This window comes from Typopeltis vanoorti, chromosome 5 (genome assembly GCF_054136105.1).
Source record: "Typopeltis vanoorti isolate ZY-2024b chromosome 5, IOZ_Tvanoo_1.0, whole genome shotgun sequence".
NCBI classification, from domain to species: domain Eukaryota; kingdom Metazoa; phylum Arthropoda; class Arachnida; order Uropygi; family Thelyphonidae; genus Typopeltis; species Typopeltis vanoorti.
The window spans coordinates 36,189,062-36,214,795 of record NC_143553.1 but is presented as its reverse complement, the minus strand read 5'-3'; the positions used below and the strand labels follow the sequence as shown (position 1 = coordinate 36,214,795).

The following is a 25,734-nucleotide window of genomic DNA, read 5'->3' as shown; positions in this document are numbered from 1 at the left end:
AGGTTCGCATTAATATTTTATAAGAGGTGCATCGGATTCCAGAAAACACAGAAAGTCTTTGTTAGAATCAAAAGCACGGTTTATTAATTCTCAAAGGTAGATACACTTAACATTAATTCAAATCCCATCTTAAGGGAGATCCATACAAAGCATAAAACATTCAAACACTACCATTATACTTATAACATATTATGTAGCAGCTATCTAAAGTAAGAATGCATTATTTATGTATTATTATCACGGTTATTCTAAAACTCCGTAGCTCTGTCAGACTACTCAAGATAACATTCATATCTTTCACAATCTCTTTATAATTTATCAATTCTTCACTCTAAACATATCCTTAATTTCATTCAATATAAAAGCGAACTTTAACACATCGACAGACAATAAAAATAAATTCAATATCCTTCTAAAGTGATAGCAATACAACCTTATCCTATATCATTAATGTTCCCTTTCATAACATATTAACGTGGCACAAATCTTTCATTCATATTCAGTAAAACACAAACAAAGTTTACTTATCCCCCCCTACAGTTCTTTGTTACATCATAGGTTGACAGGAAACTGGCCTTCTGTGGACAGTCGGACTTGCTTTTTTTCTGCGGAGATACTGCCGCCGAGACCCACGACTGTCTTAATCGAAATCCCTCCAGTACGGGGCACTGGCACCCTACGCCACCACAAGAGGCGAACACACAGGAGATCCGGGAACAAAAGGCCATGTTTCAGGGTCGCATGACCCTTATATTTCCCTCTTTTCTTCTCGGCGTTTCTCGCCCTATTCGATGTCCAGCGAACTCTCACGTGCTATTACGTCACGGCATCCATTCTCTCCCCTGCTTATCGCACGTACGCTGATGGCATGTTGTTTGCTTGGGGGCGACGCTCCCTCGCATACGGCTCCATAACCTTTGGACCCCCCAACTGTTGAATTTGTGCTTACATTCTATAATTCTTTTATACATGTTATTTTATAATGCTCTGCTAATGTTTTACACTTTCAATATTAAATTAGCCACATTCGTGAATGGCACAAAATACATACTTATTTACCCTTTCATAACAGAACATGCTTGATATACATAATACTTATTTTACACTTAGAGGCAATTTACTGTATTTATTTCCCTTTTTTGTTTGGAAATCCATATTAGATTGTGATAAGATAGGAGTTCATAAAATTCCACTCCATCACAATCCAACAATGCCTCCATAGTGCAATTGAAATAGCGGAACAATGAGCTCTTGCGATTGGAAGAGCCGGAATTCAATTCTTGTCATGATGAAGGGAATCCTTATATGGGTTTTTTCAATTGAAGATAAGTTAGCCTATCTCATACAGAGGTAGCAGGGTTTTTTCTCCTGGAAACTCAAGTTTTTTTCATCCTGCATACAGACAAATCAGCCTTCAGAACAGATGCAATTTACCGACAAAAAATACTGTTGTTGGTGATGATGGGCAGTGGATAACATTGATGGTAGTAGCGTCATAGTAGGGGAATTAAGTAGTAGTGAAGAGGGTGTGATGTATTTAGCAAAGTAGAGTAGAGTGTCCCCTCATGATGAGTCCCTGGACTCCCATAGAGGTGTTACATAATAATATCAAGATAGCTCTTGACAACCTTTTCCATTCATGAGATGAATGTCACTCAAAAATACAAATGAAGTTGGAATGTGATTGCATGCTAACTGCATACAAAACTGAAGAGAATGAGAACCAAACTTTTTGTCCCAATCTGCACAATATTAAATTTAGTTGAAGAACTCGATTTTTAAAAAAAAAAAAAAAAAAAAAAAAAAGCTGAATAAAAAGTTAAAACATGTTGCAGATAATTGCAGAAAAAGATGAGGAAGAGTATAAGAACAATCAACTTATCTTTTCCAACTCATTCTACTTCAATCAACTAGATGTTTTTAAAAATAATATAATTTTTAAATTCCAAACATTCATATGGTTATTATTTTTTTTTGTATCACATTCAACAGTTTCATGGAGAGAATGTGTAAGAAGAGCTGTAAGGCACGGTCACACTGCCAAAGATGGGTTACGTTCATCTCTTCATGGAAGATAATACTCCTTAAAATGCATTTATCTCCCATTAATTTTATTACACTCAGACTATATTGCTCTATTCAAACTCATGACTTCACACAAGCACTGTTTAACTTTTCTGTTGTTTGCTTGCACCTTTATTGAAATTAAGTTCATATTAAGGATGTTCTTGATACCTAGGCAAAAAAAGTTTATGATAAATAATATTTACTATTTATGTAATCTATTGATTAAAAAAAAAAAAAAGTTGTTTTCAAATTAAGGGAATAAAAATCCCTTATTATTTTACAGCCAGTATGCGAAACTCTGAGATCTAAGAGTTTCATGCCGAAGAACTATCGGCGAATCCAAGCGTAAGTGAACACCTGGTAGTACAACACCAAGGCAACTTGAAGCAAAGGTGGAGCAAGCTCCCTCACTATCCTCGATATTTTCTCATAATGTAAAACACAGCTCCTAGGTGATGTAATAGTGCCTTACATTATGAGGAGAAGTCACTACCCAGACCAGTTTCAACCTTTTTTGAGGTCTCATTAGTGAGTAGGTAGACCTGGATAGTAGGTAGTGACCTCTCCTCATAATCATATGTGTGTGTGGATATACACAAACATACCATGCCATTTGCACACTATAATTTGTATTTAAGTTTACAAAACTCAAATAGAAATCTCTGATATATTTCTGTGATTTTGCTTTAAAGTAAAAGCATGATCCTGACAATCCATTTAGCTTGAATGCATTTGCTCTTCCCTACATTTTTTCCTTCCTTAGAACCTTCTGCAACCATTTTTTAGCTTCTTGTCAAATACACTCGTATAAATCTTAGGTGGTATGAATGGTCGGCAGTGAAATTCCTCTGCAATTCTAAAATCCAGCTTATTTAAAACATTTTCTACAAATTTTTCTCCATGTGCTCCTAAGATGAAGTCATTCCTGAATTCTTGTAAAACTTATTCTAGTTCTGCAAACTTACAGGAGATTGTTGAAATTAAAATGAACAGGGGAAAAAAAATGTAATAAAATATATATCATTCCTTATCTTCGAGCTTGTTTGGTGATGGCATGAACTGGATAGTTTAGTTTGACCTCTGGGTTTCTACCTTATCTCTAAAGTTACTCTCAACCATACCACAGTTTTCAACCACTTTTCATGGACTAAGCTGACATTAAAAAAAAAAAACTATGTTTTTTGGATTGATGTTATGTAATTGACAAAAATCAGCAATGACTGTTACCTACTATATAAATTACCAGTAGCAAAAGACAACTGCCAAGAAAGAATAGGAGATCAAAGCTAACAATACTTACTGTGATATAATGAAAATATACAGTATATAAAGAAATCAATAAAATTGGAACTACACATACGAGAGCCAATTCAGGATCTTCATTGGGATCTACTCCAAATTCAAAGCCCATTCCTCCCAATCCTACTCCACCTACACCATCTTCTCCTTGGACTACTGGTGAACTAACAAGTGCATCTGATAAATGTGGGCCTGGGGGAACAGTTACTAGATGAGACCTTTTTTAAAAAATAAAGATAAAAATTTTACTTCATATTCATTATAAATGAAAGTGAATTAATGCATATAGTTATTTTGTATGACATTATTTAATATCCAAAATATCCAATACAGCATTAACTAAAGTTTTCTGACTGAAAAAAAAAACACTTAACAGCTATCCACTACTAGACACTTGACAATGCTTTATATATAGCTCATATCAAAAATTATTTGAAGAGCCTATAGTATGACATCTTTGGAGACATCAGGATTGCCACTTTCAACAGCTAACAAATTTGGAATTAAAAGGAAAAGTAGAGATGCAGCAAAACATCACATGGATATTACCAAGGGGAAAAACCAGTAGATAAGCAGGTGGATGTATGCATTTATAATTTTGCTGCACAAATTATGTAAAACTATACATTTAGATTCATAAATAATAAAAAAAAGACTCAGTCAAATCATATCAAGTTAATCTGACAAGCTGAAACTAGCAATAAAGTGCATGATAAGAATTTATGACAGCATTAATATTAAGACTTCTTGAATGATGATGTCCTGTTAAAACTGCAGCTCAAATATTTGTTATGGATAGGTCAGCATAAAATCTGAAAATTTCATATACTATTCCATTTTCTATTTTGTTTTTTTATCTTTTCTTAGTATCCCATTTCTTTCATATATTCCTTTATATTTATTTTAAAGTATTGATTTATTTAATGTAAAACATGCCCGAAAGGGTATGTGCTCTGCATTATGAAATACTATGACAAATGATGTGAAGTCAATAGCCTCTATAAAAAAAAGTAACCCAGTCGTGAAGATACTTCAAGCGCAAACTTTGTTCGCTTATGCTTCGATAGAGGATTAAAAACAAGAATATAATTTAATTTCTTGGAATTTTTAATTTATTTTCAATACTGCCCAATTATAACAAACAAGTCAGAGAATTTAATGATGCATGAAAGAAATACACAACTCTGTTCATTACTCTTCTGTCCCTTTCCGGCAAGTTTATAACCAGTCTGATCTTGGGTGATGTGTGTTGCAATCACACAAACTGACTGATGATTAATTTGTAGCCAACGAGTAGCATCTTGTTGTAAGCATAATTTGTAAGGATCTCCTACAAAAAAATAATCATATGGTCTGACAAATGAAAAGCAAGATAGCTTTTCACTAATTAAGCTAGTTTCACTTTTTAAGCTAGATTCAGCAGGCTTGGTGAATCTAGCTTAAAGTTTAAATGTAAAAGTTACATGTTGGGGGGGGGGGACTATGGCCCTGCCTTCTTTTTGTAGGTAAAAATTATTTTGCCACTTGAAATAATTTTGCTATACCGCACCAAAACCTGGTTTGAAAGAAAGTTCAAAGAAGCCTGTGAAATGTTGAAACATCATTGAAATCTAAACAAGAATGATGGATTAATAATTCCAAGAATCAGGAGGACCCATCTGAAATCCATATAGCATTGAGAACACTAAACCAAAGAAACCTTAATATGAGAGGATTTTAGAAATTATTTAGTGTAGTTCTGCTATAAAACCTTTTTCCTTTTTTGTTTATCATCAGTATATTATTGTACTGATATGTGTGAAAAGCTTATTTTATTTTGTGAATTAATTTTGTTTAGTAATATATTTTTTTTAATTTAAAGTTTATTTTGTTTTTTTTTTCCCTGGAGGTAAAGCTAGGCTAATGATTAACAAAGCATTACTTCTTTTTGTAGGTAAAAATTATTTTGCCACCTGAAATAATTTTGCTACACCGCACCAAAACCTGGTTTGAAAGAAAGAAAATGATTAATAAAGCATTTAGATCATCATCCTTTTGTGTAGTGGCATATAGCTTGTGTCCTGTATATATGTATGTTTTCCTGATGATGATCTCAATTCAGAGGTACGAAACTTAAAATATTATTTTCAAGTAATTATTCCAACACATGTTTCTGTCTCCATAAATTCTTCACTATGAATGCTGACCACCATGTAACCTTAAAAGTAAGCAAGTAATGTAACGTTCAAAGTACATTATGATAGACATGCTGGTTGAGAGCCTCCCACAATGAGACTATTAACTCTGTGGAAGTTACAAAAATAATAAAAATATTCCAAATTAGTAGTAGAAATTGTACATTATATGAAAAGTTGACTCTAAACCAGCTTCCATCAACGTACCAATATAAAGGAATAAATTGAAATTCTGACTTTTCTGTGTGCAGATAACTTTACTATATGCCTTCTTAGCTAAATTAAATCAATGTTGTCCTCAAATTTTGTCAATGAATATACATGTGATTCTCATTTAAGTTCATTAATTTTTTTCTTCTAGAAGACAAGTGAGTTCTACAGCTCCATGCTGTTTCTTTTTAAAAGCATTTTTACATTAATTTCAATATGATAGTAATGATGTAAATTTTTTTTTGTGTGTGGTACTAACTTCCTATCTACAATTTTCCTCCAAATCAATCTGTTACCTGTCCAACACTGTCAGATCTTATATTTCTATCTTCTAAGGCACTTTCTACCATATCAATCCACCTATATCTTGGTCTTCCTCTGGGTCTTTTTTCCTGCCAACCTGGCAGAGAACATTTGTTCTACTAATCTTTCCTCTCCCATTCTGTTTAAATGACCATACCATCTGAGATTAGCTCGGCTAACACTTTTCTGGATGCTAACAATGTCAAGTTCTTTCCTAATATCCTCATTTTTAATATGTTATTGCCATTCATGCCATCTATTCACACCCTTAATCTTTCTCAGGACTCTCATATCTGTAGTCTCTAGTCTTTGGTCAAGTGTTTTACTTCTAACCCGGCTCTCAGATCCATAAGTTAAAACTGGTTTGAACACTGTCTTGTATACAGATAATTTAGTGTTTATTCAATTATCAAGTTATTATTATTACATGACACCTCCAGGAAGTTCAATGACTCATTGAGAAGAGGGCACTTATACAACTCTCTGCCTCCACCACTCAATTCATCAACTACAACGAACTGCAACTACAATCATCATCTACAATCCACCACCACCACCACTAGTATTTTCACAGACAATCACAAACATCCATGCCCACGGCAGGATTCGAACCCGCAGCCTTTTTGCTGGAGAGCGGATAAGCTAACCACTTGGTCAAACAGACTGAAATTCATTCAGTTGACTTCCTACCATACCAGCTTTGTTGATTCTGTTGACTATTTCCATATTTAATTTACCACCTTCACTACAAAGTGAGCCTAAGTAGGTGAAAGGTTTTACTTGTTCTATTATTCTCCATTCACGATGCAATTAATATTTTCAATGTCTTTGTCTTGTTATTGCTGATTTTCATACCAAATCGATTACAATAGTTATTCAATTTAATCAGGTAATCTTTCAGACTTGTACTGGATTTATTTACAAGTATAACATCATCTGCATAAAGTAAAGAGGCTGAAATTACCATCTCCAATTTTGATATCAGGTTTAATACCACTTTCCTTCATAATGTGATCCATATAGATAATAAATAATAGAGGGATGTACATCCTTGTCTGACACCAGATTTAACATCAAACTATCTTCCTGTACTTCCTTCAATTCTAACTGTTGACTTACAACTCAAATAATGACTAAGTATTGCTTGATATAATGCTCCATCAACACCATCCAACTGAAGCATTTTGAATAGCTTCTCTCTTGGCTCCTTTATTATATGCTTTTACAGGTCTACAAAACTTAAATACAGATCTTTGTTATATTGCCATGATTTCTCAACTATTGGTCTTAAAGTGAAAATCTGATCCTGACAGCCTCTATTTGGCCTGAATTAAGCTTGTTTTTCACCAAGCTTCTCTTCCAGAATCCTTCTCAGCTGTTTCTCAAGTATACTGACATAATCCTTTCTTTTAGTGTTGCACGGTGATCAGCATTCATTTTAAAAATTATGGACTTTACAACCATGTTATAAATAACTCTTTTAATTTCCCGACGTTTCGATCTTCATATTAAGATCGTCGTCTGGAGCATAAACAAATATACAGGATAAGCTGAGTTACATTACATACATTAAGCTAGAGAAACAATGATTTGATCACAGGTTTATTCTACTGGCATGACCTCTAGTGAAAAAAAAAAAAAATTAATTATTTAGAAACTACATCAAGCTAAATTCTATTTATGATAACATGAATAAACATTCTTTCTTAAAGATAGTTTTCTTTCAGAAACCGCCAACATTTTAAATCATAACAAAATATCAAGCAACTTAAAGAAACACGAATTAATACTGGTGAAATCATTAAAATCAAATCCGAATATCGTAAAAAAGAAGTACCACTGTTATTTTAAACCGAACCACTTATTTAGAAAAAATGAATCTGCTAGTCTCGGACAATAATACATACCAACTCGTTAACTACAACCAAACCAATAGAATAAAAAAGAAAACAGAGAAACTACTTAAATCAATTACCACATAGCCCGAAGATACGGTCAAAAAACTATTTCCGCAATCCACTTATTCCCCAAGAATTTACGACCTACCGAAAATACACAAACAAAACACACCACTCTGGCCAACAGTCGAAGGGATAGATAGCCTGAATTATCACTTAGCCAAGAAATTAGCGGCAACACTCAAGGAGTTGGTAGGTCATTCCCCCTCCTATATCAGAAACACACAACACTTCATAAACATTATCAAAGACATTACATTAGAAAATGATGATTTATTAGTCAGTTTTGACATCTCTGCCCTCTTTACGAATGTCCCAATCAATGACACAATCCTTTTACAGAAGAAATTCCCTCCAGATATCAAGGCGCTCTTTGCACATGTATCACGTTCTGGTTATTTCGTATGGCAAAATGCTTTCTACCTACAAAAAGAAGGCACAGCCATGGGCTCGCCATTACCCCCCCCATTGCCAACTTTTATATGGAACATTTTAAGCAACATGCTTTATATTCCTCTCCTTTAAAACCCGAAGTCTGGCTTTCATGTTAATATCTTTCAGATATTAACATGAAAACTACTGACCCAAAGCACACTGAATTAATACTATTGTGAATCATTCAGTGAATAAAAATACCCCAATGATAGCAAGTAAAAAAATTTTAATTCCTTTTCAAAAATTAAATCAATGAAAACAGGAAAACTTATCAAGTAATCATGAACCTAGAAATGGTTTAACAAACCCAAATTGCTCTCCTATGCTCTATGCTAATACACAAAATAAGTCTGCTCTTATAACTGTTTACCATTTAAAATAAAAATTATATCATCCCCATACACAAGAAACAAGTGATTGGATAGATAGAGACAGCAAAAGTATAAAACAGCAGTTGATGCCACATGAGATAGAATTTGGTTGTCAGTATACCACTGTGTTCATGAAACTACACAGTAGCTCCAACTTTGCATTATTATACAATGGATTCTATTGAGCAGTTGTACTTTTGTGTCTGCAAATTATAACTATTTGATTTCATTAAGGATTTGATTGAGAGCTCTTGCTTTATTTAGAGATGAGAGGAAAATGTGACTCCAGTCTTGAGGGGAATGATGCACAGAGGCTATATAGGTAAGCAAGTCTAATGAGAATCAAAAGACACTATCACAAACCTGCTTACTATTAACAAATTACTAAAAAAGCCCAGATCAAAGCCCTACAGATACAGTGTTATGTTAAAGGAAATTACCTACAAACCATTGTAACAAATTATTCCTCTGGTTCCTGTGAATTAACTAGAATGAGAGTTGACTTTAATGCACTTTCAATTCAAACCTGGTTTTGGCTTATGTACTTGAAAGAGAGAGAAAATTTTTTCCCTTAACTGAAATTACCCAACAAATTTCAATAGATGTATGGGATAGGAACTCTGCATTCTAAGGTGGTATCAAAAGGTTTGGAGACTAGCTCTGTTTATGAGAAGTTACTTTATCTACGTTTACACACTATCGCCTTCAAAATAGCCCTTACATAGCAATACAGTGCTCCCAGCGTTCCTGCCACTTCTGGAATGTGTCCTGGAAGTCTTCTTTTCGAATCATGTCAAGCATCTTCGGCGCTTCCTGCTGGATCTCCGCGATGGTGTCAAAACAGCGACCTTTGAGCTGGATCTTCATCTTTGGGAAAAGGGCGAAGTCTGCAAAAGCCAAATCTGGCAAGTAGGGTGGGTGCGGAAGTGAGATCATGTTGTTTCCGGCAAGAAACTTACATGTGAGGAGAGCTCAGTTGTCATCAAAATGTTGAGACTAGCTCTGTTTACGAGAAATTACTTAATTTATCTACGTTTACACACTATCACCTTCAAAATAGTACCCTTGCATAGCAATACAGTGCTCCCAGCATTCCTGCCACTTCTGGATTGTATCCTGGAAGTCTTCTTTTTGAAGCGTGTCAAGCACCTTCTGCGATTCGCGTCGTGAAGCATTCAGTTTTTTGTGTGCCACAGATCCGGTTGCTTCTGCCAAATGTCCTCCCTCAGACACCTTAAAACCTGGCAGTAGAACTCGCTATTGACGGTCTTGCCCCTGGAGGCCAGACCATCAATAGCGAATTCTCAATGCACAATGCCAAGAATGTCGAAAAAAACGATGAGAATGCACTTGGTCGAGCTGCGGACCTGCCTCGCCTTTTTCAGTTGTGGAGATGATGGGCTCTTCCACTGTGAAAACTGTTGCTTCGTCTCAGAGTCGTACCCGTACACCCAAGTCACCGGTAATGATCCTCGACATGAAGTACAGGTCATTCACAGCACGTTGACGGAGTTCTTGGCAGACTTCGATGCGGTGTTCCTTCTGCTCCTAGGTCAGCAGCCTGGGGAAGAAACTTGGCAACAACACGGCTGCATGTTCAAATCACACGTGAGGATTGCCTGGACTGTTCCATATGACACACCGAGAATGGCAGCAATGTTATGGAGTATTCTCTGACGATCCTCACTCACAAGTTGCTGAATGGTTTCGACATTTTCGGGGGGGGGGGGGGGGGGGGGGGGGTTGAGCTCATTGAAGGCCTTCCTGATCTCTTGTCTTCCAGTAATGTTCTTCCGCTCTTGAAGAGCACGTGCCACTCAAAACACCTAGAACGACTCATTGCAGCATCGGCGTAAACTTGCTGAATCATGTCAAACGTCTCTGTGGCGGATTTTGCCTAATTTCATATTCGCTCTTTGTTCCAACTTGCTGTCCATGATGAAATCGCAGAAGTGGTAATGCACGTGGTAAGAATAGCACCAGTTGCACAGCTCCCGATGTACACAGGACAATGTCTTTTGGCACACTGACCATTGGTTGGCGTGTTACAAAACTAGTCTTGAAACTTTTTGATACCACCTTGTATTGTGGTATCCTTTGGTGTAGAATTTTAAGTCCAGAATCCACTGAACGTGTCTGCAGATCATAACTATTCAATTTCATTAAGGATTTGATCGAGAGCGCTTGCTTTATTTAAAGATGAGAGGAAAATGTGACTTCAGTCAGTGGGAGGGAATGATGCACAGAAGCTGTATAGCTAAGCAAGTCTAAGGCACTTGCTTTTACTGGTTAACCATTTGTTGCATTTACCTTGTATTCAATCTTGTTTAAATCCCTTGTTTATTGCACAATGATGATGTACTGTTATTTTCAATATGAATTAACAGTAGCGAATTTCAGTAAATCATTACTATGTAACATGTTTTTTATACTCTGATCTACATTTTACAGCAAATTAAAAACACTAGTCTGCATATCAACTTCAGTATGGAAAAGAAGAATGCTAGTAGCCTGTGTTTTTAATAGACATCACGTTTAGCCATACCTACAACAGCACTCTGACCACATGTCTCCTGGAAACATACTTGACTGGTAGATGCATATAATATGATGCTACTCATCATTCTTTCCAAAAAAATACGGCACTGCCAAGAATTAATTTGAACGGAAAACTCCAATTTCAGGATGAGAAACTCAGATACTTCCTGACAAGATGCAATGTCAAGACTTTAATAGAGTTTATACCATTTGCTCTCCTACTTCACTGTTACAAGAATTCCACAATCTGTTATGCAATTAAATGGGTTTAACATACGAAAAAGTTGAAAGAAACATTTTCCTTTCAACAACAAAATGTCCAATTTCCTGTCTACCACCAAGGATAAATTCTCTCCTTCATATTTACTTGGTATTTACCAAGTCCCATGCATGTATCATTTTTCCTATTTTGAACAAACAGGTTGTTCAGTTGAGATGAGACTTTAACAAACAACAGCACTATATTCACTAATCTGAAGTTGCACTCACAATGCACAGAGCTCCCAAGAAATGGATTCTATATGCATGACCTATTCTTACCTAAAGTCTAGGAGATTCTGATCCTAAGTATTACTTAGGGTCAGAATGTGCCAGAAATCTAATTATACCTAAATAACGATATTTAAGATATAACATGCTTAGAAAATATATAAAAATATGCATTTTCTAAACATGTTATATCTGAAATGTTATTTAGGTATAATTAGATTTCTAGCAGGTCTCAAGGACTCACTTTAGTGAGTACGGGCATGGCAAACCCAAGGTACCTGATGCTGGACCATGCCTTACTTCATGTAATATACATCTGTTATATTATCTGTAGACTGGTCCCTCCTCTTCCTTCACTTCTTACTCCTTACCCCCAATGCTATTCGAGTATTCAAGGGCTAGGGGTGAATCTTTCCTATTTTGCTTGTCATTTCATCTTATGCACTATTGTGAGGCACCAAACCATCCGGCCAGCATGGTGCTATAAGGCCAAATATCTCCCCATGAATGAATGAATAAAATAGGAAAATGACATATTGACTCGTCCATCGCCCAGCATAAAAAGGGATGCATCCTGGACTTAGGCAGAGGGTCTAAGTCGGTAAATATGCTACAGTCTCCACTAGCTACAATGAGTCCACCTACAGTGCACAAAGATAGAAGGATATTAGTAGGAACATATAACTGCAGATCTCTACGGGATGATGATAGATTGGAAAAACTGATGAAGGAATTGGAACATATAAAATGGGACGTTGTGGGACATTCAGAGATAAGAAGGAAAGAAGAAACTCTCATGCGATTAAAAGATGGACATTTACTCTACCACTGTGAATGTGACAGAAACTCAACTGGTGGTGTAGGATTCCTAATAAATAAAACAATCAAGGACAATGCCCTGTTTGTAAATAAAATAACATCAAGAATAGCTGAACTAAGTCTCTTCATAAATAAAAGATACCAACTGAAAATTATGCAAGTATATGCCCCAACTATGGACCATCCAGATGAAGAGATAGAAAACTTCTATGAAACATTAGAATCCACATTCAATAATTCTACATAATTATAATGGGTGATTTTAATGCCAAAATTGGAAGAGATGACCATCTGAACTCCATCGGTAAATTTGGATTTGGACAGAGGAATGAAAGAGGAGCAAGACTTATTGAATTTGCAGAAGAAAATAACCTCTTTATTATGAACAGCTTTTTCAAGAAGAAAATCAACCAAAAAAAAGAAGCCCAAACGGACAAACTTACAATGAAATAGACTTCATCCTCTCCAACAGAAGATATACAATAAATAATACCAAAGTGCTTAACAGATTTAACACAGGAAGTGACCACAGACTAGTAAGGGCAAATGTATGGATCAATAAAAAATGGGAACGGAATAAGCTCATAAGAAAAAAGTCTAATTTAGTGAATCTACAAAACCTCTACCACAATAAAAGCTGATATAGAGAATCACTCAAAAATGAACTAAAAAAGTTAAACACAGCTACTACCATCGATGATGCTAATGAAATATTAACAAAATCTATTTTGAATTGTGCACTAGAAATAGGAGGTGTAAAAAGGCACCAAGGAGAGGAAAAACTAAGACAGGAAACCGTAGATTCTGATGAAGAAAAGAAGAGATGTGAAAAGAGATTTGAATGACACCAATAAAATAGAATATACGGTAATTTGTAAAACTATGTGTAACTATGAAACATGAACTTGGATCGTATAATACTAGGAAAATTAAAGAAACAATAGAAAACAATAGTAATATGAAGGTCCTAAGACGAACATTATCAGTTGGAACAAAGGAAATAGCTGCTGTAAGAGGAAAAAATGGTGAACTGATAATAAATAGAGATGCAATAATCAAAAGAATTCAGGAATTTTATACTGAACTCTATGAAGACAAAGACTGGGACAAAGTGGAAATGGCACTGCGGGAAATGAAGAATGAAAAGGCCCCAGGAGAAGATGGAATTATGGTAGACTTCTTAAAACTGGGAGGAAGTCCTGTCAGCACACAGTTGAGTAAACTCTTCGATAAATGCCTAAAACAGAGAAAAATTCCAAAAAATTGGAACAATTCACTTCTAATGTTAATTTTTAAAAAGGGCATAACTGGTAATTAATTTACGGAATTGACAACGCATATAAAGTAAATTAAGTAAAGATAACTTTAATGAATCACTTCTATATTTCGGCAATGTCACATTGCCATCTTCGGGAACATAAAGATATGGTATGTGCACTAAGGAACTAACAAAGCAAATGAGGAAGAAAATAAGAACTAATTTTGTTCCTAAAGTCCTAATGGTGCCCTCTTGCGGGCTAATTTGGTAGTCTTGGCAGTTGGGCTGAAGTTCTCAAAATGAAAGTCTCCCAAATTTGGGGCAGTTTCATGCACCCAAATTTGTTGAGGCTAGGAACGTTTTTTAGAGCTGCTGAAGATTCTTTGAATAGTCTTTCGTATTTAAACTTGCTGCGATGGATTATTTTTGTCTTCTTCCAACGAATTTTATGGTGGGTATCTAAGGCATGGTCTGCCAGCCCAGAGCGGCTGTACTGGTGAAACCGGATGTAGTCTTGGTGTTCTGAAATCCTGATATTTGTTGTTCTGCCTGTTTGGCCAAAGTAGGACAATTTGCAGCTGCAAGGGACTTTGGCCAAACAGGCAGAACAACAAATATCAGGATTTCAGAACACCAAGACTACATCCGGTTTCACCAGTACAGCCGCTCTGGGCTGGCAGACCATGCCTTAGATACCCACCATAAAATTCGTTGGAAGAAGACAAAAATAATCCATCGCAGCAAGTTTAAATACGAAAGACTATTCAAAGAATCTTCAGCAGCTCTAAAAAACGTTCCTAGCCTCAACAAATTTGGGTGCATGAAACTGCCCCAAATTTGGGAGACTTTCATTTTGAGAACTTCAGCCCAACTGCCAAGACTACCAAATTAGCCCGCAAGAGGGCACCATTAGGACTTTAGGAACAAAATTAGTTCTTATTTTCTTCCTCATTTGCTTTGTTAGTTCCTTAGTGCACATACCATATCTTTATGTTCCCGAAGATGGCAATGTGACATTGCCGAAATATAGAAGTGATTCATTAAAGTTATCTTTAATTAATTTACTTTATATGCGTTGTCAATTCCGTAAATTAATTACCAGTTATGTCTAACCAACGTATGAGTCTTACTACTAGAATTAAAAAGGGCAATAAGGAAGAAATTAAAAACTACAGACCTATAAGCCTACTCCCCATCATATATAAAGTTTTCACAAAAATTATAAATAATAGAATAAAATCTAAACTAGAGGGAATGCAATCCTGTGAACAAGCTGGATTTAGGAAGAATTACAATACTTTGGACCATATTCACACATTAAGACAATTCATTGAAAAATCAATTAAATACAATAAACCCTTATGTCTGGCCTATATAGACTATGAAAAAGCATTTGATTCAGTTAAAACATCTGCAACACTAAAAGCTCTTGAAACCCAGGGAACTGAGAAACCATACATTGAAACACTAAAACATATTTACAATAATGCAACTTCTGTAATTAAATTATATAAAAACAGTGAAAAGTTCCCAATACAAAAAGGCATCCAGCAAGGCGACACCATATCTCCCAAATTATTTACAGCAGCACTAGAGGAAGTCTTTAGAGGCCTTGATTGGGAAACAAAAGAAATAAACATAAATGGAGAAAAGCTGCATCATCTGAAATTTGCAGATGATATTGTCCTGATAGCAGATAATCTTGAAGATCTGGAAGAAAGGCTAAATCAGCTAAATGAAGCCTCCAGAGAAATTGGATTAAAAATAAATAGAGAAAAAACAAAAATAATGATGAATAAATACATAAACCATAGAACTATCAAAGTTGAAAACCAAACCATGAAAGAGAACAAGTTACTTCATATGTATATTTGGGACAAATGTTATCCTTTGAGGAGTGGCAAAGAAAAGAGATTGAATGAAGAATTCACCTTGGATGGATGGCTTATGGGAAAATGAGAGACATATTCAGAAGATATCAGCCAGGGCATACTTCCTGTCCTAACATGTGGAGGAGAAACATGGACTTTAACAGAAGCCCTAAACAAAAAGCTGAGAACAACACAACATCGCATGGAAAGAAGTATGCTAAAAATAACATTAAGAGATAGGAAGACAAATATCTGGATAAGATCTCAAACAGGAGTCATGGATATTGTAAAATACATTAAACAGGATAAGTGGAAATGGGCTGGCCATATTGCAGATGCAGTGACAGGAGATGGACTAGAAAAACAACAGAGTGGAGACCAATGGATGGAGCAAGACAAAGAAGATGACCGAGAAGAAGGTGGAGAGATGAACTGGAACAAATTGCAGGAGTGAGATGGATGGGAGAAGCAGAAAACCGAGTGATCTGGAAAATCATGGGGGAGACCTTCGTCCAGCAGTGGACAGAACCAGAAGGTTGAAGAAGATTTCTAGCATATGGCATTTGCCATATACTGTTAAGTTTGACTTTGTTTGGAAACCACCTACTTTGTTGTTATCACTGATGATAAATGGTTATTATTATCTGAAATATCTCATTCACATGATCAATTTATTTCTCTCCTATCTGCATGCTAATACCTAAGGTTAGTCTCCTACTAATTTGTTTCTTTTACAGTTTGTATAATATCCTCAGAACAATATCATAATGCAAATTTTGATATATATCATTTTTATACTGCTATTTATAGCAAAAGGTGAGACCAGGTTTTACCTTGTCTCTTTTCTCTTCCTATTATGAATAACCTCCAGAATTGCAAGGGAGTATTGCAAAAGGATTAAATGATGCATAAATCTCATCTTCAGTATAATCTAATGTTCTTTATAGCTTTATGACATCAAGAACTGTGCTAAATGATGCCTCTGTACTTCTGTGTCAAGGTGAGCACTCCTCATGCCATGCATATACAGGCTTTATATACTTTATATAAAGACTTTAATGACATTTCCACACCTCTTTGTATAAAGGCTTTTTTTATCTAAATATCATCAAAGTGGTTGCCACTGCACTTATTAGGAAAGGACTACCAGCAAATGTGTTGCTGATTCCCTTGAGCTCAACTTCAGATATTCCAGGTGATTTTTAATGTGAATACTAAAAACATTCCATCTTGTTAATTGGCCTGAATCACTTGACTGCTATTTTTCTGGAGCCAAAGCCACTCATTGCAGCTAACCTACCTACTTCACATTAAGGGAATTTTATTTCTATGTGTAGAAGTTCAAAATAACTACTGTGCACTTAATACTAATTATCATACATGGAGTTCCATATCTTTGAATTAACCAATTCATGCAGCATATCAATACTTTTTTTTTTTATACCTAATGTCCTTCCCTGGGTGCTTAAGGGTCAAAGCTGAATAACTGAGAGGATATAACCTCCACATAGCCTTTAAAGGAATGCAGAGAACCGACCAGGGCTTCTGACCTAATGTCCAATCCTCACCTTCTCGTGGTGCACCCTGTTGGGTATCTACTTGGATATTGAAAGAAAGAGAATGGGCTGGCAATTTGGGATTTAGCCGACCAAATTGTATTCTTATTGGTTAAACCAAAATAAAAAATGATGGTATGACATGACAAAATTTCATTCCGGCTGGGGCGTCGCCCGGTTAAACAAGGCCCCCGTTGTTTTCGCCAGGGAGCCAGGGCGAACAGCAAAAAGTCAGCTACTGGAACAAATCTGAAAACAAACCCCAACTCAACATCACTAGAGTTAAAGATCGGTACTATCAACATAAGAAGCCTGAATGGCAAAGAAATGGAGCTAGCTGAGGAATTGGATAAGTACCAGATCGACATAATAGGGGTGACTGAAACAAAAAAGACAAAAACTGGTGAGATCGTTCTGAGCTATAAATACAAAATGTTATATATTCAGGAAATGACAATCAAGAAAAAGAAGGTGTAGCCATAGTATTCAACACAAAATACGAGGCTAATCTTCTTGAATGGCAGGCAGTCTCAAGTAGAGTAATGTGGGCAAATATGAGAATGGGGAACTGGACAATGAGACTTATTTGTGCCTCTGGTCCCACAGAAGGTACTAAGATAGACGTGGAGGAATTTTTTGAGGCTTTAGAAAAAGCAACTGACACAATGAAAAAGGAAAAGTTGGTCCTTGTTGGGGATCTAAATAGCAGAGTAGGAAATGATTGTGAGACATACAAAATTATTTTGGGAAAATTTGGAGAAAAGAGCAAAGATAATAATAATGGCAAATATCTGTTGGATTTCTGCTCAGGACATGGACTGGTTATTACTAACACCATGTTCCAACATCAAAATGTGCACAAATTCACATGGAGAGAAGAAGCTAGGAATAAGAAAAGTCTCATTGACTATGTTATTGTTGATAGTGATGTTTTCTCCCTGGAGCAGGACACCAGAGTGTACAGAGGATTTGAAACCAGAAGTGATCACTATTTAGTCTTGAGCAGGATAAAATTGAATTTCATATTGAAAAGAATAACAAGTAAGAAAGTTTACAAGCGAATAAAAGTTGAGCAGCTCTCAGATGTGAACTGTAGACTAAAATACACAAAGATTATTGAAGAAAAAATGAAAGAGTTTGAGAACAGGAATCAAACCTTGGAGATTCAGTGGCAAACTCTGAAGAAAACATTGATTGATTCTGCCAGATAGGCATGTGGTGAGGTTGTCTGCAAGGATAGAAAAATCAGAACTCCCTGGTAGACACAGGAAGTTAAAGAGGCAGTGAAGGAAAAGAAGAAAGCATATCAAAAGTTCCTGCCAAATAAGCCAGCTTGTGCTCTTAGAGAATACAGAGACAAATGCAAGAACGCTAAACACTGAATAAAACCAGCTAAACAAAAGTCATGGTAGGACTTTGGCAAAAATATAGAAAATAAATATGACGAAGGTGACAAAATATTCTGGAGGTTGTTGAAGATGCTTAGGAATTGGGGAAAGAGTGCTGTAAAAGGAGTTAGAGATGATAAAGGTGACATGAATATGGGAGAAAAAGATATCCTTGAAGTATGGAGTAATTACTTTGAAAAACTGCTAAATGAAACAAGCAGTGATGACAGCACAGTGGTAAAAAGCACTGACCAGGCATGCAGTCAGGAATACATATCCATACTTGAAGTAGAAAAAGCCATCAATGGCTTGAAATGTGGAAAGGCAGCAGGAGTAGATGATATTCGACCCGAAATGCTGAAGTATGGTGGTATAAGAATCTTACAGTTGCTGCACTGCATAGTTCAGAAAGCCTGGACAGAGGGACGAATTCCCGATGATTGGAGTAGAGCTCTCATAGTACCCATATATAAAAAGGGAAATAAAACTGAATGTGAGAATTACAGAGGTATTTCCCTACTGAGTGTTCCTGGCAGGATCTATGCAAGTATACTTGAGAAACGGTTGAGAAGAATTGTGGAAGAAAAGCTTGGTGAAGAACAAGCTGGATTCAGGTCAAATAGAGGCTGTCAGGATCAGATCTTCACTTTACAACAAATAGTTGAGAAATCATGGGAATATAACAGAGATCTGTATTTAAGTTTTGTCGATTTGGAAAAGGCATATGACAAGGTGCCAAGAGAGAAGCTATTCAATACACTACAGTTATATGGTGTCAATGGGGCATTATTCAAGCAATACTTAGTCTTTATTTGAGTTGTAAGTCAGCAGTTAGAATTGAAGGAAGTACAGGAAGATGGTTTAATGTTAAATCTGGTGTGAGACAAGGATGTACATTATCCCCACTGTTATTTTGTTATGATGAATGGCAATGCTGTAGCCCATGAAGTTTTAACTGAGGCTTGGCGGTTGCTGTCACCCAGGTTCTGAGGTGGGGTAATGAATATCAGTACTGTAACCTATGAAGTTAACTGAGGCACGGCTGTTGCTGTCACCCCTCAGATGACATATGAGCGGCTCTGCTCGGTGGTGGAGTGAGCCTGCCTGCCTGCCACGGTGTAGAACTAACGTTCTTCTCAGTGGTAGGATGAGCCTGCTACTGAGGGGAACAACACTGAGTTTTTGGAGTTTGACCTGTACTTGAACATTCAATAAAGGTCGAAACCAGTCTGGGTAGTGGCCCTTCCCTTAATGCATAGCATTATACATGTCTGCAAGGAGATACTGACACAATAATGCTTTGCATTATGGGAGATACTGACACAAGGAGTGATGAGAGCTTGGTCCACCTTTACCACAAGTTGCCTCAGTCCTGAAGATACTTCAGGCGCAAACTTTGTTTGCTTACACTTGAATAAAGGCTTAAACTAAATTTATTACAACATATCAATACTTTAAACAAAGAGCTAGATTGCTGCATTATCTAATATTTCTCTGAAATATTTCACTGTCTCAATTCTTTTCCTCATTGTATTAAGTATTTGTTGAAGGCTGTCATTTTTGAGGCTTTTTTTACTACAGGAAGACACATCTGGTTGATTATAAAATGATTATATAATATGTGAATCCCACCCATGAAAGCTTAGAGTACATTATTATTAGTATTGTGGATGGGCTAAGGGCTAGATAATTCTTAACTCCTGCTTTAAAGACCAAACGGGGAACCTCTTCAAGCTACTTCAGGAATCCAGTAAGCAGTGGTAGCCTCACACTATAATTCGTCTGTCACTTAAAATTGGAAGGCTGGGTCTTCAAATCCAGAGAAGATGAATGTAAAGCCTTTACTCAGTTTTCTCCCCTACATCAGTAAATTTTTTTTTAATTAAATATTTCAATTAAATGAGTAGATCTGTTTGAATAACTACCAAGTTTTAACTCTCTTTTTGTCTTTTTTTTTTTTTTTTTTTTTTTTTTTTTTTTTTTTTATGCCAGATGTATCTCCTCTACATAAACGTTTAGCTGTCTATATTACTAACAGCATCATCAAGAGGCTGCTTAACATAAGTAGAAAGAGATTAAAATGTTGAAAGTTTATTTTTCACTTGGTTAGAGTATAATAAATTTAGTTTAATCCTTTATCCAAGTGTGAGCAAACAAAGTTTGCACCTGAAGTATCTTCAGGACTGGGATAAGGTGGTACAACACCAGGACAACTCATTGCAAAGGTGGAGCAAGCTACCAACACTCCTGTCTCAGTATCTCCTATAATGCAAAACACATCTCCTTGCAGATATGTCTAATGTTATGCTTCTGCCTGGTATCTCCACTTGGGCCTGGCTCCCACTGAAGAGACCTCAATAAAGGTCGAAACTAGTCTGGGTAGTGGCCCTTCCCTTAATGCTTAACATTAGACATATCCGCAAGGAGATGTGTTTTGCATTATATGAGATACTGAGACAGGAGTGTTGGTAGCTTGCTCCACCTTTGCAATGAGTTGCAAAGGTGTTGTACCACCTTACCCCAGTCCTGAAGATACTTCAGGCGCAAACTTTGTTTGCTCACACTTGGATAAAGGATTAAACTAAATTTATTATATTTAACAGATTAAAAAATAAATCAATAAATGTTTTCCAATAGATAGCAGTTAATATCTTTAAGTTGAAAAGACTGGGAGAATAATTTTAATCATGAGTATCATTAGGCATGTTATATGCAGTCTCTACAGTGTTGTGTAAAATGTCTGGTTGCTGGCATAGGAGAGGTCTTTAATATTACACATATTAATTAATAACTTCCAGATGTCATGAAAGATCATTCCTTGATTTCTATTTAGTGTGCCTTTTGAGCGATTGACCGGAGGACTCCTTGAACAACCTGTCAAAGTAATTTTCTTCTAAGTAGGGCAAGGAGGATGCTTGCCTTTCCACAAGAACATGGAATCTTGTATACAACTGTTAAAATTGATGTTAAAAAAAAAGAACTGTCTTTAGGGGAGTGTAGAAAGCTTTGTAAGGTGTTGACTGGTTTGAAGGCTGTTTTGATGTTGCCTAGTTTTAATATTTTGGCTATTTTTCTTGATGTATTGCCAATATATGGAATAGATACCATGCTTTTGTAATTAATTTCTGGGTTTTCATGGAATGGTTTGTCAGAAAATAAAAGTTTCTTTAGTACCTTTTTTGAATATTCATTTTGGTGGAACTGTTAAATAGGATTTAATTAGGTATAATTAAAACCTTGAAAAATAGAGCCTTAAACACACTAAAAAATGATGAAATCAAATGAAAAACAAGAACTTCAAATCCTATTTAATCAGTTGCTTCAAAATGAATACTCAAAAAAGGTACTAAAGAAACTTGTATTTTCTGACTAACCTTCCTGCGAGATGGTTTACGTAGAGAAATTAAATACAAAGACACGGTATCTGTTCAACATGTTGGCAATACGTCAAGAAAAATAAGCAAAATATTAAAAGCAACCAACATACAAGTAAGAAGAGTCTTCAAACTAGTCAGTACCTTATGAAGCTTTCTACGCTCCCCTAAAGACAAAGTTCCTTTTTATAAACATCAAAGTATACAAGGTTCTTTTAGAAAAATATATGTAGGTCAGATTAGGAGAAGTTTCAAAATCCATAACAAAGAACATAAGTGATGTTGAAAGCAAAAGGGAAGGGAAAAAAGTGCACATCCTCAAAGAACATCACAGAGTAACGTGATGTTCTTTGAGGACATCACACGGTAAATTGGCAAGAATCCTCCATAGGTCAATACAACAATGATCTCCAAGGTCATTCACTCAAAAGACACGCTAAATAGAAATCAAAGAATGATCCTTCATGATATCTGGAAGTCAATAATTAACGTGTAATATTAAAGATCTCTCCTATGCCAGCAATCACAGCCAGTTTACACAAAAATGTAGAGATTGCATGCACACACCTAATGATATGTGATTAAAACTATCATTCCAGTCTTTTCAACTTATAGATATTAACTGCTATTGGAAAAGTTTATTTATTTTTTTATCAGTTTTTACTTATGTTAAGCAACCTCCTGATGATGCTGTTAGCAATATAAATAAACAGAAAAACATGTAGAGGAAATACATCTAGCATAAATAAAAATATACGAGTTAAAGCCTAGTAGTTATTCAAGCATGCTTGTTTGTCCAATAGACCAATTTATGTAAGTGAGCAAATCCATCCAACTCTGCTGATGCTGTCTTCTAGACTTAGTAATAATTTGCTGACAGTGGGTTTGTTGCTGCCATCCTTGCTTCTTGCAGAGCGCAAGATTCATGTTCACCAATAGAGTACTGGTGAATCTTGTATGTTGCCAATACAAAACTAAATACAACAGACTCACGTAGCAAACCATTTTATACTCAGTCAACAAAAACTATTGAAAAGTCATTACCGAAGCTACATAGATCCAATACTGTTCTAAAGGAAATCCAAACACAAGTCAACTCAGATAGCAAACATTATAAAAATTACTGAAATGTCTAAAGCTCCCAATGATACAATGCTATGGTGAGTGTCAAGCATATCTTTATAAGAGGAATCTCTGTAACTATTGATTTTGCTGCAGACTTATCAGATGACTAAAGTTCATAAGTACTACTTTTTTTTTTTCTTTTTTAATGTATCAGGTTTAAAAGCCAAGTTTTAGAATAAAAGCTGGACTGCATTAATATAGGAGAATATTATTATGCATCCCATGAGATTAACTACTAAATATGACATATTTCAATGCTAAGGCAAACAAAACACAAAAGTAGGCAAATTTTGCATAACAGTTGCTTTAATAGTGGTATAAAACAGTAGGAAAGCATTATTCATATCTTCATTATTATTTAGAATAAGATTTAAATTTTTTGGAAGTGCTTCTCACCTGAAAGTTCATAAATTTATAGGACATCAGTACTGAGATGACTTTTTGTTTAAATATTTTTATTTATATTTTTACATAATCTGGAAACTTGCTCTAGAGACAACATATAGTACTTTTTCAAACCACTTCATGTCTCCAATTCTCCAATAAGCAGAGCAGTGGTCTGACACAGGTTGATGATATTCATTTCCTTCATATTATTTTAGAAGACTTAATCCTCTTTCTCAAATGAAAATTAAATTTTCTCTTAAGCAATTCAAGCTCTTTTGCCAATAAACTTGGCAACAAAAGAAAGAATACTATATTTAATGCAAACTCACTAAGTATATGAAATCACAAGTAAACAACCTGCTTTACAAACAGAAACAAATTCCATGTTTTTAATCATGACTGCTTACTTAAACGAAAGAAAAAAAAAATTTACTAACCCACTTCCATCTTTGCCATTCAGTGTATTAACAAATGTTGTTAACTTCTCAGTGTTCTCAGTCTAAAAAGAAAAGTAAAAAAATACAATTTTTTTTAAGGTTCATTAGTTTCTTATATGAGTGCTATTATTATTATTTGCAAATATTGATTCAATTCTTTAACAGGTAATGAGCACACTGATTTTATGCTGTCATTTATAATAATAATCCATGGTATTTACAGGCTCTTAAAAACCCACAACTAGCAAGTATACTTGGCTTTCGTAACTGTAATTATAGCATAAGAGTTATGCCTTAAATATTTTTCTCTGTGTATAAATTGCATGCATTCTCTTATTTAGTGTTTGCTGGTTGTGGGATGAAAAACCCAAATTTACATGTGGAAAGCTCTGCTACCTCTGTATGAGACTGGCTAACTCACTTTCAACTGAAAAGTTCTGATTAAGGTTCTTGATCCAAGACATGATTTGAACTCAGATCTTTCTACCAAAGGTCATTGTTAAAACTAAGGTACAGAGGCTCTGCTAAGATTTAAATACATGTTTATATGCAGTGTGATGTTTACTCCTTATATGTTTTTTCACATGCAATATAACTATGTATTTTGTGATTTTTTCTTTTTCATTCAGCTATTGTTTTGTTTATTTTAACTTTTTTTTCTTTTATGTAGTCATTTGAAATACTAAAATGTAGGAAAAAAGCATCAAAAACAGCCACTGGTTAAATAATGTGAATGTCTTTCAAATGATGAAATGCCAACAAAACAGTGTTTTAATTTTATAAATGAAGGCTTTTAGTGATCCTCTAAATTAAGTTTGAAAGCAGTTTTGTTAAACAATCAAACTGCCTACAAAATAAATTTAGAATTCAGTGGACTATCCCACTAGAAAATTAAGACAGGATGTCTCTTATGTGGAATACAATCATATACAAGAAATGCTGGTGGAAAATATCATGTTGCCATTCCATATGGAATGGTCTAGCAATAGTCTAACTCTACAAACTAGTTGACCAAGTGGTAAGCATATCTGCTCTCTAACCCACCCTCTCGTCACTGAACTATTGTACTATAGATTTACAACCCTCAATGGATGGGAGTCACATAAAAATAGAAGAGTATTAAAGCACTTGCAAAAAAGATTCCGGTCTATGACATGGATTCCGAGATACATGCCCACTTTTGCATAAAAATCAACAGTACCATCCAGGAAAATGTACTTTCTTCTTGATAAAGATCAAACACATTTCATAATGACTTCAGAATCTGTAATTTGTACGGTTTCAGAGGTAAATGTTTTTCTTAACACATTCCATGCTCATGTGAAATACCAAATTTACAACTTGCGACACCTCTGACTCAGATGGACTTCATGAACAACTCTTCCTAACCTAATCCATTTTTTCATAACTTTTGTTTTGCTACTTTTTACAAATAACTCAGATTTCTTTCCTAAATTTTCCAACTTACTATCGAAGATTCTTGTAAAAAGGCTTATACGTTGGTAACACATGACTATTCAATTATTTAAGGAATTTACAATGTATACTGGAATATTAATTAAAAGAAACTTTAATAAATACTTCCTATACTTCGGCAATGTCACATTGCCATCTTCAATGGGAACATATAACTATGACACGTGCATGCAAGCACTACAAAAAGCAAATGAGGCAG

The 25,734-nt window shown here is 35.3% G+C and overlaps 1 protein-coding gene across 1 annotated transcript in view; it reads right to left on the bottom strand.

Annotated features, from left to right (window-relative positions):
* The window catches only part of Rpn10 (regulatory particle non-ATPase 10), a 245,566-nt gene that overhangs the window by 105,525 nt on the left and 114,307 nt on the right, over positions 1 to 25,734 (bottom strand). The window contains exons 6-7 of the mRNA XM_090392358.1: positions 24,060 to 24,121; positions 3,428 to 3,584 (exon numbers count right to left, since the gene is read on the bottom strand). Coding sequence (XP_090248484.1) covers positions 3,428 to 3,584; positions 24,060 to 24,121 — 219 coding nt within the window. The remainder of the gene's footprint in view (positions 1 to 3,427; positions 3,585 to 24,059; positions 24,122 to 25,734) is intronic.